The sequence below is a fragment of the Berghia stephanieae genome, chromosome 14 (genome assembly GCF_034508935.2).
Source record: "Berghia stephanieae isolate SIO BIC M18660-M18661 chromosome 14, UCSD_Bste_1.3, whole genome shotgun sequence".
Lineage (NCBI taxonomy): Eukaryota > Metazoa > Mollusca > Gastropoda > Nudibranchia > Aeolidiidae > Berghia > Berghia stephanieae.
Genome location: NC_088373.1, coordinates 5,653,343 through 5,680,835, shown reverse-complemented (window position 1 = coordinate 5,680,835; position 27,493 = coordinate 5,653,343). Strand labels below are relative to the sequence as shown.

General features: G+C 36.4%; 2 protein-coding genes across 2 annotated transcripts; one reads left to right on the top strand and one right to left on the bottom strand.

The window, feature by feature from the left end:
• Positions 1–3,807: 3,807 nt before the first annotated feature.
• Positions 3,808–11,063, bottom strand: LOC144959797 (small ribosomal subunit protein eS25-like). The gene is made up of 4 exons (XM_078892547.1): positions 10,983–11,063; positions 7,033–7,125; positions 5,636–5,819; positions 3,808–3,918 (listed from the first exon to the last, which is right to left on the bottom strand). The coding sequence occupies exons 1-4, from the start codon at positions 10,983–10,985 to the stop codon at positions 3,848–3,850; spliced, it is 351 nt and encodes a 116-aa protein (XP_078748673.1). The 5' UTR covers positions 10,986–11,063; the 3' UTR covers positions 3,808–3,847.
• Positions 11,064–11,271: 208 nt separating this feature from the next.
• LOC144959796 (etoposide-induced protein 2.4 homolog) lies at positions 11,272–26,767 on the top strand. The gene is made up of 10 exons (XM_078892546.1): positions 11,272–11,824; positions 16,875–16,929; positions 17,843–17,891; positions 18,603–18,709; positions 19,158–19,274; positions 19,611–19,725; positions 20,649–20,760; positions 23,489–23,563; positions 25,318–25,405; positions 26,192–26,767. The coding sequence occupies exons 1-10, from the start codon at positions 11,628–11,630 to the stop codon at positions 26,228–26,230; spliced, it is 954 nt and encodes a 317-aa protein (XP_078748672.1). The 5' UTR covers positions 11,272–11,627; the 3' UTR covers positions 26,231–26,767.
• The last annotated feature ends 726 nt before the right edge of the window (positions 26,768–27,493 follow it).

Below are 27,493 nucleotides of genomic sequence, written 5' to 3'. Positions count from 1 at the left end.
TTTACAACTTTCATAAACAAAAGCAGCGTGTTTACAAGTCTGAAAAAATATCAAATCGTTGGACAGCAACAAATCATGTGATTGACGAAAAAATGAATATAGATCGTTCTTAGTTGACGTCACTCGGGTCTTTGTTATTGTTTTTTGCCATCCGCGTTTATGAGTTATGCTCACTGAACTGTATTAATCTGACTATAAACGTTCATAGATACTCACAGTTTTGTGTGTTGGTCCGTTATACTTCCGGATGGCAATGTTATCGCTCCCATTTGTGGCCTGCTGCCTCAATCCTCTACAGTACTCGCCGTGTAGTGTGTAGTACGATCTGCAATACGACACGATGGAGCTGGGTGACCGAATTTTAGTAATTTTAGCTTAATAATGCAAATCTGCCTACTTGAACAATTAAAAATTAGTAGGTTTAGGAGATAAAAGTAGCAGTTGCTATAGATAACTTTATAGATCAATAATTTACCTCCAAAATGTTGATTGTCACTTCACCAACTTATGAACTATCGCGTCAACTTTTATTTTCAATAAGACTTCATGACTTTAAATTCTTCATAAGTTCTGAAATTGGAGACAAAATGGCGTAATTCTACGAATTGTTCATAGTAGAGACAGGTCTGCATTATCTAAGTCAGGAACTGTTTCCATTGGTATCAATAGTCGTAACGTCACTTCCTTCCTAATGACGCATGGCAACTTAGCAACACTGGCTCTAAACTATCGGAACAATGGCGGACGCCCGTATGAATTATTTCTCCGGCGAGCATAAAAGATATCCAGAGGGAAAAAAACCCCCCCATAAATTTGATCATGTTTTGACTTTTACACATTCTGATCACAAGGCATATGAAAAGTTCTAGCCAGCATGAAAAATAAAAAGTAATGATTTTCTTTGTTTAGAACCAAGATGGCCGCCGTTGCCAGGCGGCGTGACATCAGACTATTGAATCGTATTGCAGATGAAGCATATCACAAGAAAGTAGAATACGCTTCAACAGTCGTAACGTCACTTCCCTCGTACTCGTAATGACGGAAGTAACTGGCTCTTAACTATCGGAACAATGGCGGATGCCCTTATGCATTATGACGGGCATATAAGCGTATCCAGAGGAAAAAACCCCATTAAAAATCTGATCTTTTGACTTTTACACACTCTGATCACAAGACATGAAAAGTTCTAGCCAGCATGAAGAATAAAAAGTACCAATTTTTTTTGTTTAGAACCACGATGGCCACCGTGACATCAGACTATTGAATCCAATTGCTAACTCAGTTGAAAATATAAACCTATCGCACAAAAAGAAATTATATTCATTTCCTTAAATAATATGTATAAAAAATGCACTTAAGCAGTCATAACTTTGGGCTATGACTACTAAATCACCCTGCTGAGACAACTGGTCACCGTTAACTATGTTAAAAAACCACAGCCTTTCGACTATTATAATATACAACTGACCAAGTTTGTTTTTAAGGCGCTTGCAATAAATTTAGGTTATATCAACGCCAGAAAAAAAGGATGTCAAATTCTAGTTACAAAGCACCCAAGAAAAAGTAAGACAAAAGGGAATTGGGAACACATTCAAATAGGGATCAGAATCAGATTCCAAGAACATACCATCAATATTGAGATCACCTATAAGTCTCATCCGGACACAACACACATCCAACAAAGAGGAACACACTCAAATGCTTACATTATACAATGAAAATAACAAATATAATATATAAGAGAGATAATTTGCAAGGGGAAAACATTCTCTCTCAAAAACAATCAGTCGGTTAAAGCTTTTGAGCTATTATCAGTGATGATACTCACAAAAAGTCAAAAAGGAGGAAAAGTCTCGGAAAAACGGAAAACTCACCTAGAACATTCTTGCACCACAGGAAAGTAGGCAGGATGACTTCTTTTGAGTACTAGTTAGTGTGTTTTGGGCCTCTTTCTAGGTGGGGGCCCAACCTGTTTGGATTGCTTCTTTATATGAAGCTTATAGGCTGTTTTAATTGCCTTCTCCCGTTCAATTTTTAAACGCCCGGAGTCCAGTAAAAGGAGGAAATTTTATATATACATATATATATTTTATTTTTTTCAAAAAGGAGGTATTTTTTAAAGATTTATTATATTAAAAAAAAAAGTAAAAGGAGGAAATGAAGGAAATATCCGCGGATCGAGGATCTGAGGAGGAAAACCCGAGGAAAGGAAAGAAAACCGCGGATTTCCGCGGATCCGCGGAAAAGTATCATCACTGTTATTATATAGCGCATGCGCAATATCCACTAAACATGCTCAAATTGCTTTATGCATACATTTCCCCCTCGCAGCCAGGGCTAAACCAAGTAGTCTCATTCTAGAAAAAGACAGCAAATTGTAAAACAGAAATAAGGGGATAAAAGTAGAAGACACAATAAGTACGACCCTGCCCACTATGGGAGGCCAGGAACCCCACCAGTTGACTAAGCCTCACTCAGAGCACAAGGACAAAGGGTCATGTCTCATTCTACTTGTTACACGCTGTTGTTGGCCAGGGACCCTTTGAGCACACAGTGGATTTTGCGCTATATAAAAGCTCTAGTCATATGAAAGAACAAAGCAGGGAGCAAATTGTTTGATGTTAAGGACTTTACTGTGCTTGCCACACATTTAGGACGTTTCAGCTCCAGCAAAAAGGAAGATAATGACAAAGTAAAAAAAAATATCTGGGTTTGTTTGATTTTAAGGGTTTTACGGCGCTTGCAACACATTTAGGTTATATCAGCGCCAGTAAAAAGGAAGAAAATGGGATAGTAAAAAGTTCTAGAATTACAATTAAAGGACCCAAGATAAAGTGAGACATAGGGGAACTGGAAACAAATAGGGATCAGATGTAGCACACAAGAAAACTGACAACGTACAAAGGGAAATGGTTTAAATAGGGAACAAATGTAGATTCCTAGAACACACTATCGTTGAAGAACGTACTTAAGTCTCAGATGACCTAAGCCTCACCCAGACACAAACACAATATCCCATTACAAACCACTATTAAAAAAAAATAAACAGAACATAGCAGAGAGATGATTTAGATTTACAATGAAAAAAAAAAATCATCTCCCAAAACTAATACTATACGTGTCAGTCCATTACATAATCAGTCGAAAGGTGAAAATTTTGGAATAGTATTTTTTTCCTCTTTCATTTTCTGAAAGAATATGCTCCCCAGAGCATTTAAATATTAATTTGAAGCAAATTGGGAGATTTTTCATGAAGTTATTGTCAGAAGTATGGGAAAGGTATTCAGCAACTTTTCTCAAATTTCATACTTTTTCAACTTGACTAGCTGTAAAAAAATATTTAGAAGGGAATTAAGCTTTGTTTCCCGAAAATGTACAAAAAGGGTTGATTTAATCATTTATGATTAAAAAATTGACCCTTTAACTAATTTTGGCAATATCTCAGAACAAATCATTTCACCATCCGACTGATTATGTCATTCACTGTAATTCTTTTGAATGTATCTCCCTCAACCCAGGACTCCAACAAGGGTCAGGACAAAACCAAATGATCCCACTAACAAACAAAAAACAGAAAGCAACTAAAAAAAAAAAAAAAAAAAGGTATAGAGGGACAGAGGACATAAACATATGACTTGCCTACCATAGTAGGTCAAAAGACCCCACCCAGAAAGCCGGGAGGACAGACCAGATGGCGAATGTGAAGGTAACACTCACAACTAGTCATGTCCTGTTAGTGATAGATCTAACCAAATGAAAAACAGACTCGACAGCCCCTTGAAAACAAATGGACAAATGAGTGCTCAATAATTTTTACATCTTTATTTAAAATAAATCCACAACATATTCAAGATTCGGCCTTGGTCACTCTGGTGTAGATCAACTGAGTGGCATGCTTGGATACTAAACGGATCAAACCTGAGGAGAGAAAAGAAAAAAAAAAGTCTATGTGGAGAAGTAAAAAAACCAGCAAGGAGCTGTGTACTAAAAACAAAAACCAAAAAAATCCAAACAAACCCCACCCAACAAAAAAATCCACAAAAACAAGAATGCCCCCCCCTCAAAACAAATAAGTGGCAAGTTACTAAGTATCATTCAGATGACAAGGCCACAAAAGCCGTTACGTTCTCAATGTACCGTCATACAGGGGTGACTTTGCCTCTATAGATTTAGACAAATTAGATTATAGATAGTATTTTGACAGTTATTTCTTTTGATTAAAATGCAAGTCCTCTCACAAGGGAAATAACTGCAACAAGCATGAGAATACTCAAAATGCTCCAAATCGGCAGACGCAAAATCACCCATTGAGGTAAAGTAACCACATCTGACGGTATATCATAAAAACTGTAATAAAAAGTAGCATGGGTGCAAGCAACTAGACCTCAAAAAGCCTGCAAGTCTACTTATGACCAGACATATAATCTGAAAAAGCCTGCAAGATTCACAGACTGTGTCTTTGTCTGGATCAACTTTCATTTCTTCTCAATCAACTTCCGGTTCAAATTTAATAATATAACTATGACTTCCGGGTCACAGTAGCATCGTGATTCAAAAGTTTCGCTTAATCATATGGACATACCCGACCCGATTGTTGGGACCTAAACAAAAAAAAAAAAAAAAAATCAATTCCAATTCGCAAAAAGCCGGTGACGTTTTTTTCAATAATCCAATCGGCCGGCACTCTTGCACCCATGAAGAAGTAAAAGGTCCCCCAATGATCACCACTCTAGAAATTGACCTAAAGTGATGTACTTTATGTATAATTCAATATAAACAAAATCCATATCGAGTGTATGAACCAAGAACGACAAAAACAATGAAATGGAAGAATGCGCCCAGATTCCCAGATTAATTAATAAATAAAAAAAAAAAAAAACCTCGTCCATCTCACCAGTCTGTATACACAGGCAGTGATGCCAACCCTAGCATTAGGAAATGTGTACAAAAGGGAGAGCCAAATTAATGGAAGATTTAAAAAAAAATAATTGTGTACTACCCGTCAAAAACTATAATTAACCCTAAATCTGATAATGAGCAATAATTAGACCACATTGGCAATCACACAATCGATAATGAATAAACTCCCAGGACCCAGCCAGATATTACAGACCAAGCCAGTTTATTGGGATGGCACGGTACCTGACAAATCGTCCCAATTAAGCGGCAGCCATGAAATTGAGCAATTATTCAGAACTACCACATTTGCCTGGCAACACAACTTCTGATAAAAGATGTATTGGTTGCATTAAACAGTTCTTTTTGTTTGATTTGCCCTTGTCTGTTCAAAAAGAAATTAAAAAAAAAATCATTCTTTCTCTTTATTTTAATACATTTCAAATCTTCCTTAATTTACTTTCATGCTTAAAAGCCATAGTAATTAATGAGAATTGTTGGACATTTATTTTGGGTTACTGCAGGGTCCACTTGACTGATAATCTGATCCAAAAAATTTATCAGAGGGAGCAGAGTACTTTCTTGGACAAATCGTCACAACAGCAGACCTGCCAGACAGACATCCCGGAAAATCCAGGACTGTCCTGTATTCATGCCAAAGTCCCAGCCTGACCACAGTAATAATAATAATAATCATCAAGGGTAGTACACAAAATGCCATTGGATAATGTAAACATACCTTTACTGTAAAGCTCTGCAAGAGCCAGCTTGGCCAGAGAAACTCGGATCTTTAACCTCTCAGAAACAACAGAGGGTGTGATGAGCTTGTAGCCAGGTACCTCTTTGTATAGCTTGTCGTATGTGGGTTTGTCAAACAACACCAAGTTGTTCAACTTGTCACGGACTTTTCCCTTCGACCACTTCTGTTAACGGGGAAACAAAATAAAAACAAGTGAGAAGACATTTAATTAAACAGACAGGGCTATCAACCATGCCTACAGCCAGACAAAGTAATATTAAAAAAAACCCAACCCAAAACAATCAAAACCAGAGCCATTTATTAAATTGAGCTTTATATAGCACAATAACCACTAAATGTGCTCAAAGCGCTTCACAAGGGGTCCCTGGTCCACAGCAACATTTAACATGTAGGACGGGACATGACGCCTGTTAGGCGATATTACAATTTTTTTAAACACCTGAGTATGGTGAGAGAATGTGAGTAAAGAGCCTTTTCCAAGGACTCAACTATGCCCCGAGCGCGAGGCTCGAACCCAGGACCTCCCAATCCGAAAGCAAGTGTCATACCACTAGACCACATAGCCGCACAATTTATATAGCGTAAAATCCACCAATCATGCTCAACAAAAACACTTAATAAACACGGTCCCCAGTCAAATCTTTTGCTCCCGACAGAGACAACGCCACAAATGATCAGGCACTCATTTTACATCTGAGAACAATGAGAGAATACAAGTAAAGAGCCTTTTCCAAGAACTCAACTATGCACTACTCTAAGCGGAATTTGAACCGAGGACCTTCCGAACCGAAGGCGTGTATCATACCACTTGACTACACATCAGTAGATGTGATCAAAATCACAATTTCAAAGACATTTTATCAACCTAAAAGTTGATTAAGGCCTTGAGTATGGAGTAAAAAAAAATAAAAAATTTCAAAATGATTCAACAGTAAAAAGAAATATAAAAATATGTTTGGATTTTCGAAACTGCTATGAAGCATCTTCATTTAGATTTATATATCATTATCCTATAAATGTTCTTTAGTTTATCTATCTATGTACTGTATTATTAATGTCAAACATTGTAAACCAAATGACAAATTGCCATGGGGGGGGGGGGGGAAGACAAACAAGATTATAATCATTATTAATCAGGGTTGCCCATTCAGGAGGCAAAAATTTACTGAACTTTAACAAAAACACATTGAATGACCACTGTCTGAGTGATGAACTCCTTTAAAAAGACATGTTCTGTCTTTCATTCCTTTTTAAAAAGGTGATTGGTAAATATACGGAGGAATTATAATATAAATATACTGAAATCTGTAAATATATGGAAAATTGGCAACCTTGATTAATACCTTGTATGCAACATAGGAGAATAACCAAATTACCTTCTTCTTGGCTTTGCCACCTTTTCCTTCCTTCTTAGGTTTTGCGGTTGCGCCTTTCTTGGCTCCTGCCTTGGGATCAGGCTTCTTAGGTGCCTGAAAATTGAAAAAAAAAAGAGAAAGATATTAAGTTGTCAGGCATCAACTGTATGAAATCACATTGAAAAGAGACCAACGAAAACCCTGTACTTGGTCACCTCTAAAAGAAGAGAGGAAATGGGTATGTTTTTGAATGTTTTTAAGGGTTTTACGGCACTTGCAACACATTTAGGTTTATATCAGCGCCAGTATAAAGGAAGAAAATGGGATAGTAAAAACTTCTAGAATTACAATAAAAGCACACAAGAGTAAGTAAGACAAAGGGGAGCTGGGAACAAATAGGGATCAGATGTAGATTCCAAGAGCATACCACCAATGTACTTAGTCTGAGATCACCTATAAGTCTCATCCGGACACAAGTACAAAATCCAACAAAGAGGAATACACTCAAATGCTTACATTATACATAATACAAAAATAAATATAATACATAACACAAGAGAGATGATTTACAAGGAAAATATCATCTCCCAAAACAATAACTATGCATTTGACTGTTTCCCTCCCAGCCAGGGCCAGGACAAAACCAAGTAATCTTATTCCAAGACAAAGACAGAAAGCATGTTGGAAAACAGAGATAGGGGGATAGAAGACACAGTATGTACCTCCCTGCCCACCATGGGAGGCCAGGAACCCCACCCAGAGAGAAATGGGTATAAAATAAAATGAACCGCACAACTAAATATTGCTATGTGTGCTGGCCAAGTAGTGTACTGTTTACGCTGTTTGTTAGCCAGTCCCGGGCTCAAACCCCTCTGAGGACATTTTTTTTTCATGAAAACCCGAAACCCCCCCAATCTCTAATTAATTGTCTATCAAGTACACAATGACGAATTTGTCAAAAAGGAGGAAACTTTATTGGTCCAAGTCTAACGATCAAACAAAAGCAAAAAGTAAAAATAACAGGAGCCTAGATTTGTATTATGCAATATATTACTACAACTAGTATAAATCTGTTATCCTTAAACAAATGTACTTTTTGCAAACATTCGATGAATTGTCCTTTCCACATAACAGTTTAACGACCTACAATATTATACAAATCACTCGTTGCATCAAGAAAAGATAAACTTTTGACTAAAGTAAAGACCAGAAAGCGTCGTTTTGTTTTTATAATTACTTTATAAAACAGGCTACAACATCTTCGCTACAAAACCCAGTGGTTAAAAAAAAGGGAGTAACCTAAGCCAATTACCAGAGGTTTATTGTAATATATCATCTCTGTATGTTATGATTTAATGGATTGTTGCGAAAGAAATAGAGATGAAGGGAGGGAGAGAGGAGGGACTTATCTACAAGTATAATTTATGAATTCTACACCAAGACAGAAAAGAGAAATAGAAAGAAGGGCAAAGAGAGAGTGAGAGAGAGAGAAAAAAATTAAAAAGGCAATGGGCACATACAACAGAGAAAAAAATAATCTAGACCCACCTGTCCCCCCCCCCCTTCAACCACCAACTAATCAAGGAACACCACTGGCTTTCTTAGGCAATTGTGACACATGGCCCGACTCCATAAAAATTGGACCGTCACCAAATTTCAAGAGACTGAGCAAAGGTGTCAAAACATTACAAAAGACAATGAATGGTGATTTTGTCAAATTCAGCGGAAAATTCCTGAGAAATTCCCAAAATCCCAGAGTTCCGCAGAAGACGATCATCAAAGCGTTATGATGAGAAGATAATGAAGACATGGCATTTGGCGCAGATTAAAAAGGGGTTCGTACATAGCCAGAGTCCTGAAATTTGGCACGAATAAAGATTAGATGTTATTCCAACAAGCATCTTCATTTAACTAAGTTACTATCTCTCTGAATGCTCGGAAAAATAAACTTGAACTCTATTTCTCCCAACAGTGTCCATTCTCAAGATTTTTTTGGGTTTTCTTTTGCCAGTGCCTGGGGTGCCCTGTCTAGGTAGTTTGATATCTTCTGAAAATAAAAATTAATAATTACTGTACACAGAGACAGATAGGCCCTAAAAAACCCCCATTTAATATGATACCATACTTTTAAACCTAGGATAAACGATACCAAAGTTATGATTTTACTACTCAAAATTAGTGACCAAAATTAAAATACTGCGCTGCCTTCAATCATGATGAAATTTGACATAGACAAATGAATTCTCTAGATGCATTTTCTTTTCTTTTTATCTTTGCTATCTCAATTCTGAACAAAATAAGTTTTAAAATGACGAAATCTTTATCAAATTATAATTTTTGACATAATGTACCAACATCGATTCCTATCACATTCTTTCAGATACTGTGAAAAATAATGCAACAGTGATTATGTGAAATTGTGTAATTCAAATTTTAACCCAAACTCGCGCTACACTTTTCCAATTGCTAATCGGCACATGTCTACATGCTGGTATCCGACTATCTAGACTTCTATTCCCAAGTTTCTGTTAAGACCTCTATCTTGAGTTTGTGCTATCCTGACTTGCAACCTCGGTTCCTGTCCCTGAGACTTTGGCTTCGTTTTTCAGGTTTAATGCAGTCCTACTTTTGATAGTACAATGGGAGTTGCAAAAAGTAAATGCGCCATTTGGAGTATTCGCGACAGCACAACTTTTTGATAGAATCCTTATCTGTCAACAATATGCCTAAAAAACACTAGCTTGACGATTCATGACAATTCCCTGTCCACACTGCATTTACTTTTGCATCGACCTTGTTTCCGCAACCCATCTGTTACAGGAGGCTAGCAGACCATTCGGAGATATATAGAGTTCAAGATTATTTTCCTGAGCGTTCGAAAAAATACAGCCGGCCTTCATTTTAAAAACCAATCCTATGCTGGAAATATTTGAAAATCACAAAATTTTAACTTCAAATATAACATTAAACGTAAATTGATTGAAAGACGGAAAAAAATGATACCAAAATATCTACAACTACAATATTCCCCTTCATAACAAAGTTATGCATCTTTCACTGAGCCCCCCTAATCGCGAATGACAATTTCTACCATTCCAATAACAACTTTCTTATGTGAGAGTTAGCTGGTACTACCGCAAACTCGGGGACCCAAATATTTTTGGGAGTTTGGGAGGGGGGAAACTTTTTAAAAAAAAGTTTGCTTCCTCCCAAACCCCCAAAATTATGGTACTACTAAATTTGGGGCTCTGGGAGGGGGAAAACTATTTTTTTTTTTTAAAGACTCTCCCCCCTCCCAAACCCCCAAAATTATTTGGGTCCCCGAGTTTGCGGTAGTACCGAGTTAGTCGGGTCACAATTCGACTCCCACCGACAGACTGCTGACTTGCAAATCGGTACGGTAAGGCTACTGAGACTCGGCTAGCACTGGACTGGAGTCAAAGTTGTCTAGATTGACCATGACCATAGAGAACGATGCCGAAATTAATATTTATCTGGCAACTGAAGCATTAAAAAAAAACAACAAACAAATCACTAAAATTTTTTTATCCCCCGCATTTGAATTTGAATTTGAAACGCGGAAAATTTGCCACGCGATAATTCGACTCTGCACTTTCACTTGTCGGGCTGGCAGAAGAGCCCAGCCAAGAACTTTAAAATGGGTCAAGGATTAAAGAAATATCATCTGGGTCTACACCAAACGACTTTCCCGTCCCTCCTGAACTGATGTCGCGTAGGTCTCCATTTTTGATTTGACTGTTTATGTCCATGCCCATGCTGGATGCACAATTGCAAAATCATCACGAGTATGGTGGACCGTCAGGTAACTTAAGTCAACGTCAAAACCACACATAAGGCATCGATATGGAACCTTATTAATTTAATGACATCATGGCACTAAAAAAAAAGACAGCTAAGTTGACAAATTCGCATTTTACATCAATTTTGAGGGAACAGAATAAAATACCCACCATGTTGCAGGATGAATTGACACAGAAAGGAAGTCGGAAGTGAGATCGAAACGGAAGTCAATAAAAAGTGTTGCTCTTGCCTCTTACAGCGTAAAAAAACTTTTTTTTCCATCAATAGTTGAGAAAATCATTTTGTTGTTATGATTTCTATAAATTCACACCAATAATCCATAAAAAATCTTTAAAATAATAGATTAAATTAGTATTATGACAATTTTAAGAAAAAAATTACGTAGTTTATATTTTAGTATGCTATAAGGATTTAACTTCAATTTTATCGGTAGTTATCGTTCTTTGAAATTCTAGTAATCGCCTACTTTTTGTTTTTGCAAAGAAATAATAATATTATGTCGACAGTAGCCTAATTTCCGAAATGACGTTTCTAAAATAATGCAAATATAGAGCGAATGAACGGTTGTATTACTTCTGTTAATTTACCTTGTACTTGAAAACGTCTTTCAATCAAGACCCAAGATTGGTGTGGTGGACTTGCCATTGCCTCATATTGACATTGACATTGATTCATCATTGTTCATTATTTTGTCCATTTTGAGTGAGAACGAAACAATGATACCAATCATTTGAATAACTGCAATCGAATATTTTTTTTCTATGCATACGATTTTTGTCTAGATTCCTTTTGAGATGTCCTTCTTATTGAAACAGTTGTTAGAGGACGTATTATATGGATTGAAAGACTCGTTAAGTGGGTGGTGGGTGGCAATCAAGTGCTGGCGACAAGATGCTCAAAAACTGTCCAATAAGCCACCTCCCCCAAAAGCATTCTCACATTTGGCCAAAAAGAGAGCCAATGAAAAGTCTAAGGACAAAGATACAGATGGGTAAGTATTTTTTAGCCATCATTTATAATTATGAGTCTGAAGTTCAGCTTTTCGAGTCACAGTTGGGGATATTATCTTTTCCCTACTAGTAGACTAGTTTTGTGTGTCATGAGCACAAATTTAGTCAATTTAAATTGATCTTTTATAAAGAGGAATATCCACTAAACGTGCTCAAAGCGCTTTACAAGGGCTCCCTGGCCAACAACACTATTAACACTTAAACGGGGCATGATGCCTGTTAGAGAGTTAGACGGTATAAAAGTATTAGTATTACAATTTTTTCGGTCAGAGACAACGCTGTTAACAGCCAGGTACTTATTTTACACCTGAGTATGGTGAGAGAATGTGAGTAAAGAGCCTTTTCCAATGTCTCAACCATGTGCCGAACAATGCTCAAACCCAGGACCTTCCGATCCAAAAGCGAGTGTCATACCACTAGACCACATAGCCACACAAGACCACATAGTTCTTGTGGCAAAGGCTAGAAGTATCTACTACTATATTATGAGAGCATGAATCCATCACATAAATAAACCAACTGTTGTATAATACGCTGTTGGGATATAGTTTGAATGAAGAGATGAGAAGACTTTTTTATTTACCTTATGTAATGGAAAATTGCGGACAACATGGCTGACACCTGTTGACATTGAGCTTCGGCTCAGTGGATAGTCTTATGTTTCTATTTATTCACTGTGTGGAATCTTTAATTTTTACCTGATGTGGACTAATCTTAATATTGGAACTTTTAACTTAAGATCTATTAAAAGTAACATTCGAAAGGAACAACTGTGTCAAGATTTAGAAAGTTATAAAATCGATGTGTTGTGTTTACAAGAGACGAAGATCCAAGATGGCGTCGACCAAACAATAAATGGTCACAGACTGCTGTGCTTTGCTTCCAGTTCACCTCACTATGGATGTGGATTTCTCATAAATAAAAACTGCAGGGATTTGACTAGTGACGAATGGAATGTTTCGGACAGAATATGTGTTCTTGAGCTTAAGTGTAAGATCAATTCAAGGAACCAGAATAACGATAATAAAGACGATCACGGTAAGAAGACGTTCACTATCTCAATCGTAAATGTTTACGCACCAACAAGTCATCGCGCAAAACAATACCCAGAGGAAACTGATAAATTTTACAAAGACCTAGACGATACACTGAACAAAATAGGAAACAAATCAATATTAATAATTGCTGGAGATTTTAATGCCAAAGTAGGAAAACGTCTCGACAGTGACACACTATGTTTAGGATCATACTCAAAAGGAAAACGTAACGATAACGGAGAAAAATTAGTCCAGTTCTGTGAACAGAGAAAACTTTTCATAACAAACAGTGCTTTCAACCACCCATCAAGACACCAGACAACATGGGTAGGACAAAGGAAAGACCAAACCCAAGACAAAATGATAACAATACACAACCAAATAGACTATATCATATGTCGACACCGCCATAAACACTACTCAACCAACTCGCGATCATACGGTGGTACACTGCTAACATCCGATCACAAACTTGTAAAAACGAATTTCAACATAAATGTGTACAGACAACGAAGACAGAAAGGTAAAACCGCAGTCAAAATAAACACGGCAAAAATAGTAAATGAGCGAGAATGTCGCATTCATTACCAATATGAACTTAACTCAAGTCTATTTAAAATAAAGCAAAACAGCAATCCAAACAATGAATGGAAAGAGACGCAAGCGGCAATGAAATATGCGGGGGAAGAAAGTGCAGGCTCTATTAATACAACTAAGAACAAACCAAATCGAACGCCTAACATCGCTATTAACGATCTATCGCGGCAACAAAAAGAACTTAGGATCAGGATACAAAACACAAAAGACTCGGAAGAAATAATAAACCTGAAAACGGAACGAAACAAAATACTGCATTCAATTCGATCACTTACAATAAAACACAGAAACGAGGAATTAGACAAAAAAGTGGAAGACATAGAAAAGTCCAAAAATAACGCATCGTCTATGTTCAAAGCGACGAAATCTCTGAACCGAAAACCATTCGAGAACCCAAAACTACAGGATAAATTTGGCAAACAGACAACAAATCCCAACGATATCCTTGACATTGTAACTGACCACTTCCAGCAGAAATTTCACAAACAAGTCTCACAAATATCGCCCTTCTCAGGAAACCCTAGAGACCTAAACAACCGCATCACAACAACTGAAGTTAGAAATAGCATAAAGTGCCTAAACAATAACAGATCCCCAGGCGAAGATGAAATTCCCGCTGAATTGCTGAAATGCGGTACACTCTCCCTGGATCTGAGCATTGCAAACATAATGAACAAAACATTCTCAACACACAAAGACTGGGACATTAACAGCGGTGTCCTAATTACAATACAAAAACCAGGAAAAACGAAAGGACCCGTAAACAACCTGCGCCCAATAACATTACTGAATACCATAAGAAAAACACTGTCAACTATTGTCCTCAACAGAATTAGACCGAAAATAGAAAAATACCTATCACATAGCCAAAGCGGGTTTCGCCAAGACCGAAGCACATCGGACGTTGTATGGACACATAAATGGTTGGCAGCAAAGGCACTCAAAGAAAACATATCCATAACAATAACCGGAATCGATATGTCCGCAGCCTTTGATACGATCGACAGAGGAAAACTTTTGGAGATATTAACAGAAATAGTAGACGAAGACGAGCTCCGAATAATCCGATTTCTCCTCAGCAACACAAAGATACAACCAAGGATATACGGGGCCACAAAACAGACGCAGTTCGAAAGTAACATCGGGACCCCCCAAGGAGATAGTCTGAGCCCGATTCTGTTCACAATATACTTAGAACACGCTCTGAAAGAAGTTCGAAAAGTCATTCCAAAACCAACGACTCATATTGAGAATGCAATCCCTAGAGAAATCGCCTATGCAGATGATGTCGATTTTATTGGATCAACACCAGCAAATATAGACATCATACAAAATACCCTCATGAAATATAACCTCCAAGTCAATGCCAATAAAACCGAATTTACAACAATATCGAGGAACAAAGAGGAATGGAAAAGAACAAAGAAAGTCGGCTCACTAATTGGAGACACCGAGGATGTACAAAGAAGAAAACAGCTATCAAACGCTGCACTCAGTAAACTCACCAATGTATGGATTAGAGGTGACAAAATAAAGAGAAAAACCAAACTGAAACTGTACCATGCTCTTGTAAAACCGGTACTTCTGTATAACTGCGGCACTTGGGCGTTGACAAAATCCGAAGAAGAACATCTGGATGCCTTCCATCGCACACAGCTAAGAAGGGTACTGGACATCAAATACCCCAAAAAGATCTCAAATGAATCACTCTATAAGATCACAAAAGAAAGACCAATCTCCCTTGACATTTTACAACAACGATGGCAACTTTTCGGTCACATACTACGCAGGACAAAAACATACCAGCAAACCAAGCCATGTCGGGATACTTCCAAAAACACGGGAACCTTTTCAGAGGAAGACCGATCACAACACTCCCTGTGATCCTAAACAAAAACCTCACAACACTTGGACAAAGCATTAGTCTCATAACGGCAGGGGACCTTGAAAATCTGAGAACCCTAGCAGAGGACCGGCAATATTGGAGACACCTCACACAGGAAATACTGGAAACAGCCAAGGCGACCCGATCTTTCGGTCGAGACGCGAAAGGCATCTAAGTCAAGTAAGTAAGTCAATGGAAAATGAGTCGAATGACTAATTATATAAATTCTGTTAACAGTAATTTGATTCCTTTTTAAAAATTATGTCTAATTCTTCATTTTCACCTTTTGGATTCCTGAAAGTAACTTGGAGCATTTATAGAGAGAATGAAGTTGACGTCACTCAGGTCTTTGTTATTGTTTTTTGCCATCCGTGTTTATGAGTAATTCTCAATATACTGTATTAACCAGACTATAAACATTTAAGGTTACACATAATTTTGTGTGTTGGTCCGTTATACTTCCGGATGGCAATGTTGTGAGCTTCTTAGCCTAAGCGCATACTATCTATGATGTACAATATAATAAACGTTTTCAAAGCGCTTTATAAGAGGTCCCTATAGCAACACTTAAAATGTAGGATGAGACACGACGCCTGTTAATGGATGTTACAATTATTTTTTGGTACAGAGACTGCTGTTAATGGCTAGGTACTCATTTTATTGTCATATCTATCTGATTATGGCTAGAGAAACTAAGTAAAGAGCATTTCTTAACCTATGCACTGCTCAGACCCGGACTCAAACCCAGTACCTACCTGTCTGAAGGCAAGTGTCATACTACAAGACCACATAACCGCACAGTCGTGATTTGTGGCAGGAAGTTCTGCATAATACTTATTTGATTTTATGATAGATCACATTTGTTTCACTTCTATCATTTTTCTGTCTACATGGAGAATAGGGAGAAAAAAAACAAAACATGTGGTGTAACAAAAAAAAACTGGTTCCAATCTCATTGGAGGTGTAAATCCACTCTTCTAGAGGACCAGATACATACCTTGTGTGAATGATTGACTTAATTCAGAGTGGTGGCATCTTATTTTCTAGACTAAATATGTACTAGTCGTCATTAAAGATCATCCATCCTCACTCTTTTATCTCTGTTAATCCTTAAAATCTGCCTATAGATTGTATGTGCTTGGCTAAGAAGCTCACAACATTGCCATCTGGAAGTATGACGGACCAACACACAAAACTGTGTAACCATAAACTTTTATAGTCTGGTTAATACTGTTTAGTGAGAAGTACTCATAAATGCGGATGGCAAAAAACAATAACCAAGACCAGATTGAAGTCAACTTCGTTCTATCTGTACATCCTGCTCCTAAAATAGTTATGCTACCCTTTGATACAGTATGTAATCTACTCATTATTAATCCTCCAAAGGACTGGTTACATACACACTTCAAAGTATTCGGAACCAGAAAAGTAGAAGGTGTGAGGTCATGACTTTTTTCCCTATTTATAGATTTAGATTTTTGCCATTAATGTTTTTAAAAAAATATATTTCAGGACAATGATGGGCATCATTTGGAACACGATCATGACTGCTGGTGTCGCTTTGCTGGTAATTCTTCTTCCATGTCTTCTTCTTCTTCTTCTTCTTCTTCTTCTTCTTCTTCTTCTTCTTCTTCTTCTTCTTCTTCTTCTTCTTCTTCTTCTTCTTCTTCTTCTTCTTCTTCTTCTTCTTCTTCTTCTTCTTCTTCTTCTTCTTCTTCTTCTTCTTCTTTTTCTTCTTCTTCTTCTTCTTCTTCTTCTTCTTCTTCTTCTTCTTCTTTCTTCTTCTTCTTCTTCTTCTTCTTCTTCTTCTTCTACTTCTTCTTCTTCTTCTTTTTCATCATTTTGTAGAAACTGCATGTTTGAGGACTGAGCTACATTTGATTTAAAAATAAATTTTAAAAAAGAAAAAAGAAATTGATGAAGGGTTGTTGAACTCGTCACAAAATGAAGTTTTGTGCTATATGACTTTACTGAATACACCATTGACCATTCATGTAGATAAGGATGAAGATCACAGATTTGTCAGCCAGTACGATTTGATTTTTTAATATTTGTGGCTGGCTTAGAAAACCCGGAAAGATCCGCAAATTTCATAAATTGAGTTTTGTATGCAGTGGTGTAACCACATCTACCACTTTAAATTTTCTTTCTATGTCTATTAGAACCCAAGTTATGAATTTTTTTTTCTGGATAAAATTTGTTGCTATGGGAAACACTTTATCTTCGATTTTGGCTCATATCTCGAATCGAAGCTTGCCACATCTTTCCGGGTTTTCTCAGCCAGTCTCACATATTTTAGTATGGATTCTGATAAAAAATACAAAGTTGAGGCGGGCTGATTGATTGTTGTTTTTTATTCTTGTATTTTTCTTTTTGCTTAATCCAGCAGTTTCATGCACTTTTTTGAGATCTTGTTTTGAAAGAAGACTTGAAATAATAATCTTTTGAAAATTATTATTGTTTTCTTTCCTACCCTTTAGATGACTCTCCTGATTGAAACTATTTGCGTGTCTGTCGCCAATCTGTTTGGTAAGTTGCTCACGTTTAATGTTGACATAAATTTTTTTTTTATTTTTTATTGTCATGATTTCTCTCCCTCAGCTTTTATTTTTTTTCTTTGTTTTTTTTACTTTCCCAAAACAAAATGAAACAAATATTAAAAAAGAAAATAAAAGATGGAAAGAAAAATATGTTTTTCATTTTAGTGTGCTCGCTTTTACTTGCATAAACTCATAATTTTGACTAAAGACAAGATGTTAAGTCCAGTATAACAGGGGCAGAAAGTCTACTGGAGCTTGCTTTTACTTGCATAAACTTATAATTTTGACTCTGGACAAGATGTAAAGTTATAACAAGGGCAGAAAGTCTACAAGAGCTTGATTTTACTTGCATAAATAAACTTATAATTTTGACTATGGACAAGATGTAAAGTCGTTATAACAAGGGCAGAAAGTCTACAAGAGCTCGCTTTTACCTGCATAACTTATAATTTTGACTATGGACAAGATGTTAAGTCGTTATAACAAGGGCAGAAAGTCTACAAGAGCTTGCTTTTACTTGCATAAACTTATCATTTTGACTATGGACAAGATATAATGTCCGGTACAATAGGGGCACAAAGTCTACAAGAACATCGTTTAAAATCTGTATTAGGGCAATCTTCTTTATCTCCCCATTAATCAACAGACTAAATATTGCCAACTTTAATTGTCTTGATTTTGCAATATTTTTTTCCTCCAGGTAATAGTTTCAGTGGCGGAGTGCGTGCCTCATCGTTCATCCTCCACTTGCTATGGTGGTTGCCCAGTATGATTGTCATCAAACTTACCTCCATAATCAACAACAATGTGAGTTCAGCTTGGTGGTTCGGTTAGTAATCGTAGTAGAAGTGGATGGCCAGTAGGACAAATTTGCAAATTTGTTTTTTTCAAAGATTTTGAAGACTTCAGAGAATAGGCTATTTAGAAACCATCTTCTATTATCGTTACCATCATTTTTATTATTATTATTATTATTATTATTATTATTATTATTATTATTATTATTATTATTATTATTATTATTATTATTATTATTGTTGTTGTTGTTGTTGTTGTTGTTGTTTTTGTTGTTATTATTATTATTATTATCAATATTTTTATTATTAATTTATTATTAATTTAATTGATTTACAGGCCTGTCTTTACTATAGTATTTTTTGATCTACAACGCACATTGTAAAATCTGTGGGCCAAAAGGCTCTAAAGGATTCATTTTTCTACTTTCATTTTGTCCTCCACATATTTCACATCTCAGGAAGTCGCTGACAAAGTGTTTCTATACAAATATGGACGTCCGAAATTTATGTCTTTTGAAGTAACCGTCAGTGAGTTCATTTTCAGCAGTGTATATCAATTCATCTTCATCGTACAGGTAAGTGAGTTGATAAGATAAGATAAGAAATACTTTATAATCCTTTGTGGAAAATATGATTTATTATCACATTGATATTGAAGTCAAAATAACAGCAACAAAAAAATGACAAGTTCATTATAAAAAATCAAATCATGCCTTACCATCCCAAAAAATCAGTCGACCTTGACTGGGGATCGAACATCAGACCTTCTGATTACCGACTGATTTTTTGGGATGGTTTTCTATCTTGTATTTTTCTTTCTTGCTTTGTCTGGCACCTTTCATACACACTTGTTCAGTTCTTCATGAAACTGATAATATTTTTTCTCTCTTCCCATAATGCATCCTACCCAGGCCAGTCTAGTGACATTTTTCATCTCGTGGTCCACAGTTGCCACCATGCTAGAGTGGATGCACCACGCGTTGTTCTATGCAGTCTACGCCTTTGAATACAAATGGGCTCTTTTAGGTAAGATACTATAAAGGTTGAGTGTTTTTATTTAAATACAGCTAAGAATTAAGTAGATACAGCTTTATTTTTGAGTGATACTGAACTTTTAAGATTATTTATTTTTTGTTTTGTTTTGTTTCAGGGTATATTTAGATTTTTAAGATTTAAAAAATAATTTTTTTTTTCTGACGAATTTTGCAATTTTAATTTTTTTTTTCTTGCTGGAGGGAGCAAAACAACATAGAAAATTGGAATTGCTTTAACTCTGTCAAGTTCATATAAATGAAAAATTGAACAAATTTGACTGATTTTTAATCATGGGGAACTCGAAAGAGTTATGGATTTATGCAGCTTTGAGTTTTGTAACTGATCTATAGCATAACGCAATCTTGTTGAGTATGTCAACATTTCAATGTCTTTTTCCTTTCGTTTGGAGTCCTGACAACTAAGTTGGTAGAGGACTTGCTTCACACGCAAAGGGACAGAGATCGCTCCCGGGTGCAGTTGAGATTTTTTTCTGACTCCCCTGTCCACCCAGCAGTGATTGAGTAGCAGGGTCTGCTAGATCTGGCAGAAAGTATTTTGCTATAGACTAGCATCCTATGCAAAGGGTAGCAAGCAATTGCTATTGTCCGTTTCACGCTATAGAAACTGGGATAAACTCCGACTCCATGGGCGTAATGGCTATGAAGGACTACTTTTTTGTTCTTCTTTTTTGGTTTGTTTTTCTTAATACTTTATCTTTTTTATTTGAACATGTGGCAGTGTTTGTTTTGATAGTAAGGGGGGGGGGGGGGGGGGGACTTGAAACATCAACTATCATTCATTGTATATTATTTATTAAATTGTAGACATCATTCTCTATACTATTTAACACTTTAAATTTAATTTGGCCTTTCAAATTTATTTATCCTTTTTTTTTTTGTCTCGTGTTGTGACAGGTATTCCTGGACATACTCGGGTAGCCCAGATCGAAAATAATTGGCCATATTACTTTGCCTTTGGACTTCCTATTCACTTGGCTGTTGCATTCTGGGATTCGTTATACACCAGGTACATATATGTTCTGTTTGTCTGTGCGTGTATGTGTTTCTTGGCACGTTGTGTGTGTGTGTGTGTGTTTTTGTTTTTGTGTGATCGGTTAAGCAGTAAATATTTCACCTCTTAGGGTCCTGAAATATTCATACTGTAACAGAGAAAGCATGGGAAGGAAAATAATATAATTTATATATTTAATTTTTTTTCCGATCACTACAATGTTACTAGTGTGCATCTGTGTGAGTGTGTCTATGTCAATATATTGTATTGTTATAAATGTGTAACCAAATGACAAATTGCCACTATTTTGAGGACAATAAAGATTTATTATTAATTAATCTTCCAGTATAAGATCAAGATCTGAACAAGCGTGTATGAAAAGTGCCAGACAAAGCCAAGAAAGAAAAATACAAGAAAAAAAAAAAACCATCCCAAAGAAATCAATCTACCTCGACTGTGTTTCTTTCTTGCTTTGTCTGGCACCTTTCATGGCACGTTTCATGGCACGTTTCACACACATACACACTTGTTCAGATCAGATCTTAACTCTAGTACCGCATTGGGGTCAACCGGAAATAACGACTGTTTCCCAGTACTTGCCTAGCAAGTTTGAATGACGTAGCTAACATATAGCGTCACTCGGGTTTGATCGCGTCATTTCATACGCCAATAACTAGCTTCATACTCAATCCGAATAGCTTAAATAAACTGTTTGCTGATTGGCTGAAACTAATAATATCAACCAATCAAACTTCGGCTTTCATTTCATAAAGAACACAATGGAGTTTTTACTGAATCAAGGTCGGGTCTGTGTTATGTTTCTACAACTGATGCGCGTGTCACTTGGGAAAGGTGTGTTACATTTAAACGACCGCGGCATAAGTGAGGTGGGAATGGTGTGTTACGTTTATACAGCGGTCGAGGATCGGGGGTTAACCCCTTGTGAAGCGCTTTGAGCAAGTTTAGTGGATATTACTCTATTATACACTGGGTGGGGGTTCCTGACCTCCCATAGTGGACAGGGAGGTGCTTACTGTGTCTTCTATCCCCCTATATTTGTTTTCAAACTTGCTTTCTGTCTTTGTCTTGGAATGAGATTACTTGGTTTTGTTCTGGCCCTGACCGGAGTCCTAGCTGGGAAGGAAACAGTCAAATGCATAGTTATTGTTTTGAGAGATATTTTTTTCTTGTAAATCATCTCTCTGTTATGTATTATTATATTTGTATTTTGAATTTATAATTTTGGCATTTGAGTGTATTCCTCTTTGTTGGATTTTGTGCTTGTGTACGGATAGGACTTATAGGTGATTTCAAACTAAGTACATTGGTGGTATGCCCTTGGAATCTACATCTTATCCCTATTTGTTCTCCTATGTCTTACTTTTTCTTGGGTGCTTTAATTGTAATTCTAGAACTTTTTACTATCCCATTTTCTCCCTTTTTACTGGCTCCGATATGACCTTAATGTGTTGCAAGCACCGTAAAACCATTAAAAACAAAAACAAACTATTATGCAGTGATGATAATCTTCCGCGGAACTCCTGGATTTTTGGGATTTTCTCAAAAATATTCTGTTGATTTTGTCATATCAGACATTTTCCTCTGATAAAATCTCAGGTGAAGTGTTCGAGTCATGAAAAAAAATCACTGTCTTGTCTTGTGTCATATTTTGACACTTGTGCTCAAATGCATGAATTTTGGTGACACTCCCATTTTTATGGTGTCAGTCTAGACAAACTGGCGCCAGATGTAAATATTGGGACAAGGCAATTGATAGTCGAAAAGGAAGAGTGTGGTGGAGGGGGTAAATCAGTCTACAGTTTATTTGTAAGTAGGTCAAGTGGGCTAGTACAGTTAAAAAGAAAATTGTTATAAATTCCCCCCTGATTAGAAAAAAAAACAAAAAAAACTTCATCACAATTAAACTACTCTCTATCTCTCTCTTTCTCTCTCTCTCTCTCTCTCTCTCTCTCTCTCTCTCTCTCTCTCTCTCTCTCTCTCTCTCTCTCTCTCTCTCTCTTTCTTTCTATCTTTCCCTTATCCATGTATTACTCTCAACCATTCTTCTATCAATCTTCTTTTTAACTTTATAAATGAGATGAAATTAATCTGTTACAATTATAAGGGGTGATCAACTTAGTTTACTTTACTCTTTTTGCCTTAAGATCGTTTTAGTTTTAAGGAAAGGACAATTCATTAAAACTTTACATAAAGTCAGTTATATCTCTATTGTTAAGAATTGATTAACACTTAAAACAGTCATAATATAACATATGAAAACGATGATATTTTATGTTATGATTTGACCGGTGGATCAGTACATTTCCTCTTTTTTTATAAATTGCCATTATTTAACATCACTGATTACAAATGTCCGGCTATGTGGTCTAGTCGTATGACACTCGCTTTCGGATCGGAAGGTCCTGGGTTCGAGCCTCGCGCTCGGCGCATAGTTGAGTCCTTGGAAAAGGCTCTTTACTCGCATTCTCTCACCGTACTCGGGTGTAAAATGAGTACCTGGTCGTTAACAGCGTTGTCTTTGTCCGAAAAATTGTAATATCGCCTTACAGGCGTCATGTCCCGTCCTACATGTTAAATGTTGCTGTTGACCAGGGACCCCTTGTAAAGCGCTTTGAGCACATTTCAGTGGATATCGCGTTATATAAAGCTCAATTATTTTTTTTTAATGCTGGAGTTTTGTTTTTCTTTTTAATGACCCATACTGCATGTTTTGGTTCCACAGGACCATGGCTTTCGCTCTCCTATTCCCATTCAGCATTCTGGGGGCCACCGCAGCAGCTCCTCCTCATTCCCAGTTGTAAGTACTGATAATAACATTGAATGATAGCTCAGTTGATAGAGCACTTGCTTCTTAGAATTTGTAGTCATCTGATGTCCGATTACTAATTTGAACTACCATTTATTTCATGTTAACACACTTGCGTTTTATATTCAGCTCTTTATTTAGGGCATTGTTTCTTTATTTCAATAAAATTTGTTCAGGACATCAGAATGACTTAGATTTATTTGTAAATTTTTTTACTATTTTCTTCCTGTATACGGGCAGTGATAGACCTAAATGTGTCACACATGTGCCTTAAAACCTTAAAAACAAACAAACAAACAAACCAGTCAAGGCTGCCAGTTGTATGCAAAGAAAAAAAAAAAGCATATTTGTATGATCTTTTCACCTTTATAAGATTGTATGAATTTTCTTTCAGATTTTCTTCCCATGAAAATCAGAATGAAATCTTAACATTTTAATGTAAAAAGTTATTTTTCTTCTTTTTCTTATAAGATTTGTTTGAATAGTCCATGTTTTCTGCAATATATTTTAAAACAATCATTGTTTGATATGGGACAGCGTGGCTCAGTTGTACGGTCTTTGCTTCGTACCCAAATGGTACTGAGTTCGATCACCCGCCGTGCTGTGTGGCCTTGAGCAAGTCACCTCGCCCTAGCTCACTTTGAGGCTGACCCCTGGGTTATTCCAGTCTTCCCTTGGAATAGACCCTAAAGACACATTTCCCCATGGGGACGAATAAAGGAAATTTTATTTATTATTTAAGTTTCATAAATTTAAAAATTCAAGTTTTCCTTAATCTTATGAAATTTTCCAGCCACACAAACTTATTATTATTATAAGATTTAGTTGTCTTTTTAAAAAATTACTCAACTACAGGCAGTGAGATGACTGACAGGTTCCATTTTCAATTTGTACACTTTCAAAATCTTTCTCTTTTTGACAAGCAATCCTAAACTTTTTCTTTTCTCGCGTTGGCAGGCCTGCACCCATTCTTTTTTAAGGTCCCAATGTAAATATATCCTGACATACATTAATATTGTGTATTAGAGTCAGACAACCCCCCCCCAACAAAATAACAAAAAAACAAACAAAACAAACTTGAGTTTGTATATAGCACATTATCCACTAAACATGCTCAAAGCGCTTTACAAAGGGGTCCCTGACGAACTGCAACACATAACATGTATCATGTAGAACGAGACATGGCGCCTGTTAGGCGATATTACAAATTTTTTTTCGACAGAGACAATGTACTCATTTTACACCTGAGTGAAAGTATGGTGAAAGAATGTAAAGAGCCTTTTCCAAGGACTCAACTATGTACTGAGCGAGACTCGAACCCAGGGCCTTCCGATCCAAAAGCAAATGGCATATCACTAAACCACATCGCGGCTGTAAAAGAAAGGGAACATGAAAAATTTCCTGCACGGCCGTTTTCCCATCTCATGTATTTTCCCATATCCATTCCAATGCTTTCCCCATACATATCATATTTCCCTTATGACTGTTTTCCCATCTCATCTATTTTCTCTGATACATTCCAATGCTTTCCCCGTACATATCATGTTTCCCTTATGACTGTTTTCCCATCTCATTTATTTTCTCTGATACATTCCAATGCTTTCCCCGTACATATCATATTTCCCTTATGACCGTTTTCCCATCTCATATATTTTCCCATATCCATTCCAATGCTTTCCCCATCCATATCATATTTCCTATAGGACCATTTTCCCATCTCATATATTTTCCCTGATCCATTTCAGTGCTTTCCCCATCCACATCATGTACCCATCCGTCTACATCACCAACGAGACGTACAAGCTTTTTCGATCCACATGGTCAAACAAGAAAGTATGTGCTTTGCTTGTCACGATATTCAAAGATGACGAAATCGAAATCAGTTGAGGGGTAGAATAAATGAAATTCTTACAATCTTGCTTTTAGAAATTCCAGACGTGTTCCCAACCGCTTCACGAGCTTGCGAGTACGCGTTGGGAACAAGGTTCGAATTTCAAAACGCCAGAATGAAAGAAATCATTTATTCTAGCCCTCATCCGATTCCTATTTCGTCATCTTTGATTAAAAGACATTTTCAAAAACATTTAAGTGATACTTCTTTTTCAAAGAATCTGATTTTTAGTTAAATTTAATGGTTTATAATCTGACATCACAAATTATTATTGTAAACATGATATCATTACTCACGTTACTATTTAGGGAGAGGGGTGGAATAATATTTATCGTATCGTTTCGTTTAAGAGCTAATAATAGGCTTTATGTACTAATGTTAATGATCTTTGTAGCATTAAAACTTGAGTATTTATACAGCGCAATATCCACTAAACATGCTCAAATCACTTTAGAATTGGTCTCTAGCCAACAGCAACACTTAACATGTAGAGTAAGACATGATGCCTGTTGGGCAATATTAGACTGTTTTTTCCGAGAGATGTTAATGGCCAGGTACTCATTTTACACCTAAGTGAGATGAAAGAATATGAGTAAAGAGCCTTTTCCAAGGCTTCAACTATGCTCTACTTGTTCTTTGTTTTCATTTTTTTTTTTTTGTTTGGTTAGGGTCAAGCCTAATAATTCTAGTTTTGTTCGTCATGTTTTTCTTTACTTTTTTTTCCACAGAAACCTGCTGAAAGGCAATCATCATCATCATCAAGATGAGAGAATTCAATTTTGCACAACGTTCCATTTCTGTGCAATTTCCTGATTTAATGACTTAAAGATTGAAAGAAATCTTTTGTTTTTTAAGGAACATTTCAAGAGCGAGAATCTTTGAAATTCCTCATCGGTGACAAGCTATCAAAGGTGGTTTGCAAGCTTCATGGAGAAAAAGACGAAGTATAAAATATGGTTCCTCTTATTTATAAATCTACCCCCCCCCCACAAAACAAAACAACAAAAGAACCAAAGTAAAACAAAACAAAACAATTCCTCCCCCCAAAGAAAAACATAAAACAAAACAAATCAACAAAAAAACCAAAGTAAATCAAAACAAAACAACACCCCCCCCATACACACACACAGAATCTTGAGTATTTATATAGAGCAATATCAACTAAGCTTGCTCTATGTAAGTGCTTCACAACACATGTTTTAGGTGTCAATTATCTACATACGGATTGAGCTTAGATCACGTTAGGTACTGTAGAACAGTCATAGGATTTTTTGCACAACTTAGAAAAGGGAAAAGAAAAAAAATGATAAAGTTCTGAGATAGAGAGAACATTGAGCATTAAAGTTGAGCTTTTATATAGCGCAGTATCCACCAAACGTGCTCAAAGTGCTTTACAAGGGGTCACTGGCCAACAACAACATTTAATATTTAGGACAGGACAGAACGCCTGTTAGGCGATATTACAATTTTTTCGGACAGAGACAATGCTGTTAATGGCCAGTTACTCATTTTACACCTTGAGTACTGTAAAATACTGTATGTTTACTGGAAATATGTAGCCACATGCAGTCTTTTAACCTTAAGATGGCAGATTGTAAGCTTGGCTGTGCATGTACTATGTTGAAATTATTTTAAATTATGATTAAAATTTGTTTTAAAAATTGAGCTTTTATATAGCGCTATATCCACTAAAGGTGCTCAAAGCGCTTTACAAAGGGTCCCTGGCCCTGATTGAGATTTAGTAATATTTTTATATTAATTGCTTTTTTTGCAATAGGAAAAGCACCTTCCTAATTTTGAATTAAGGAAGATTAAAAAGTCTTAACTGGAAGTCAATGCAATTTTTATCTGAATGTATGTCTGCTCTGGAATTGGAATGCAATAATGGGATAATATACGATTCATATTCTCTTGTTATTTGGAATTCCGGACATATTATCAACTGCTGCATGAGCAAAACGCAAGAGTGTAAGAAATATTTTATTCTATCCTTCAATCGATTCTTATTTCGTCATCTTTGAATAAAAGAC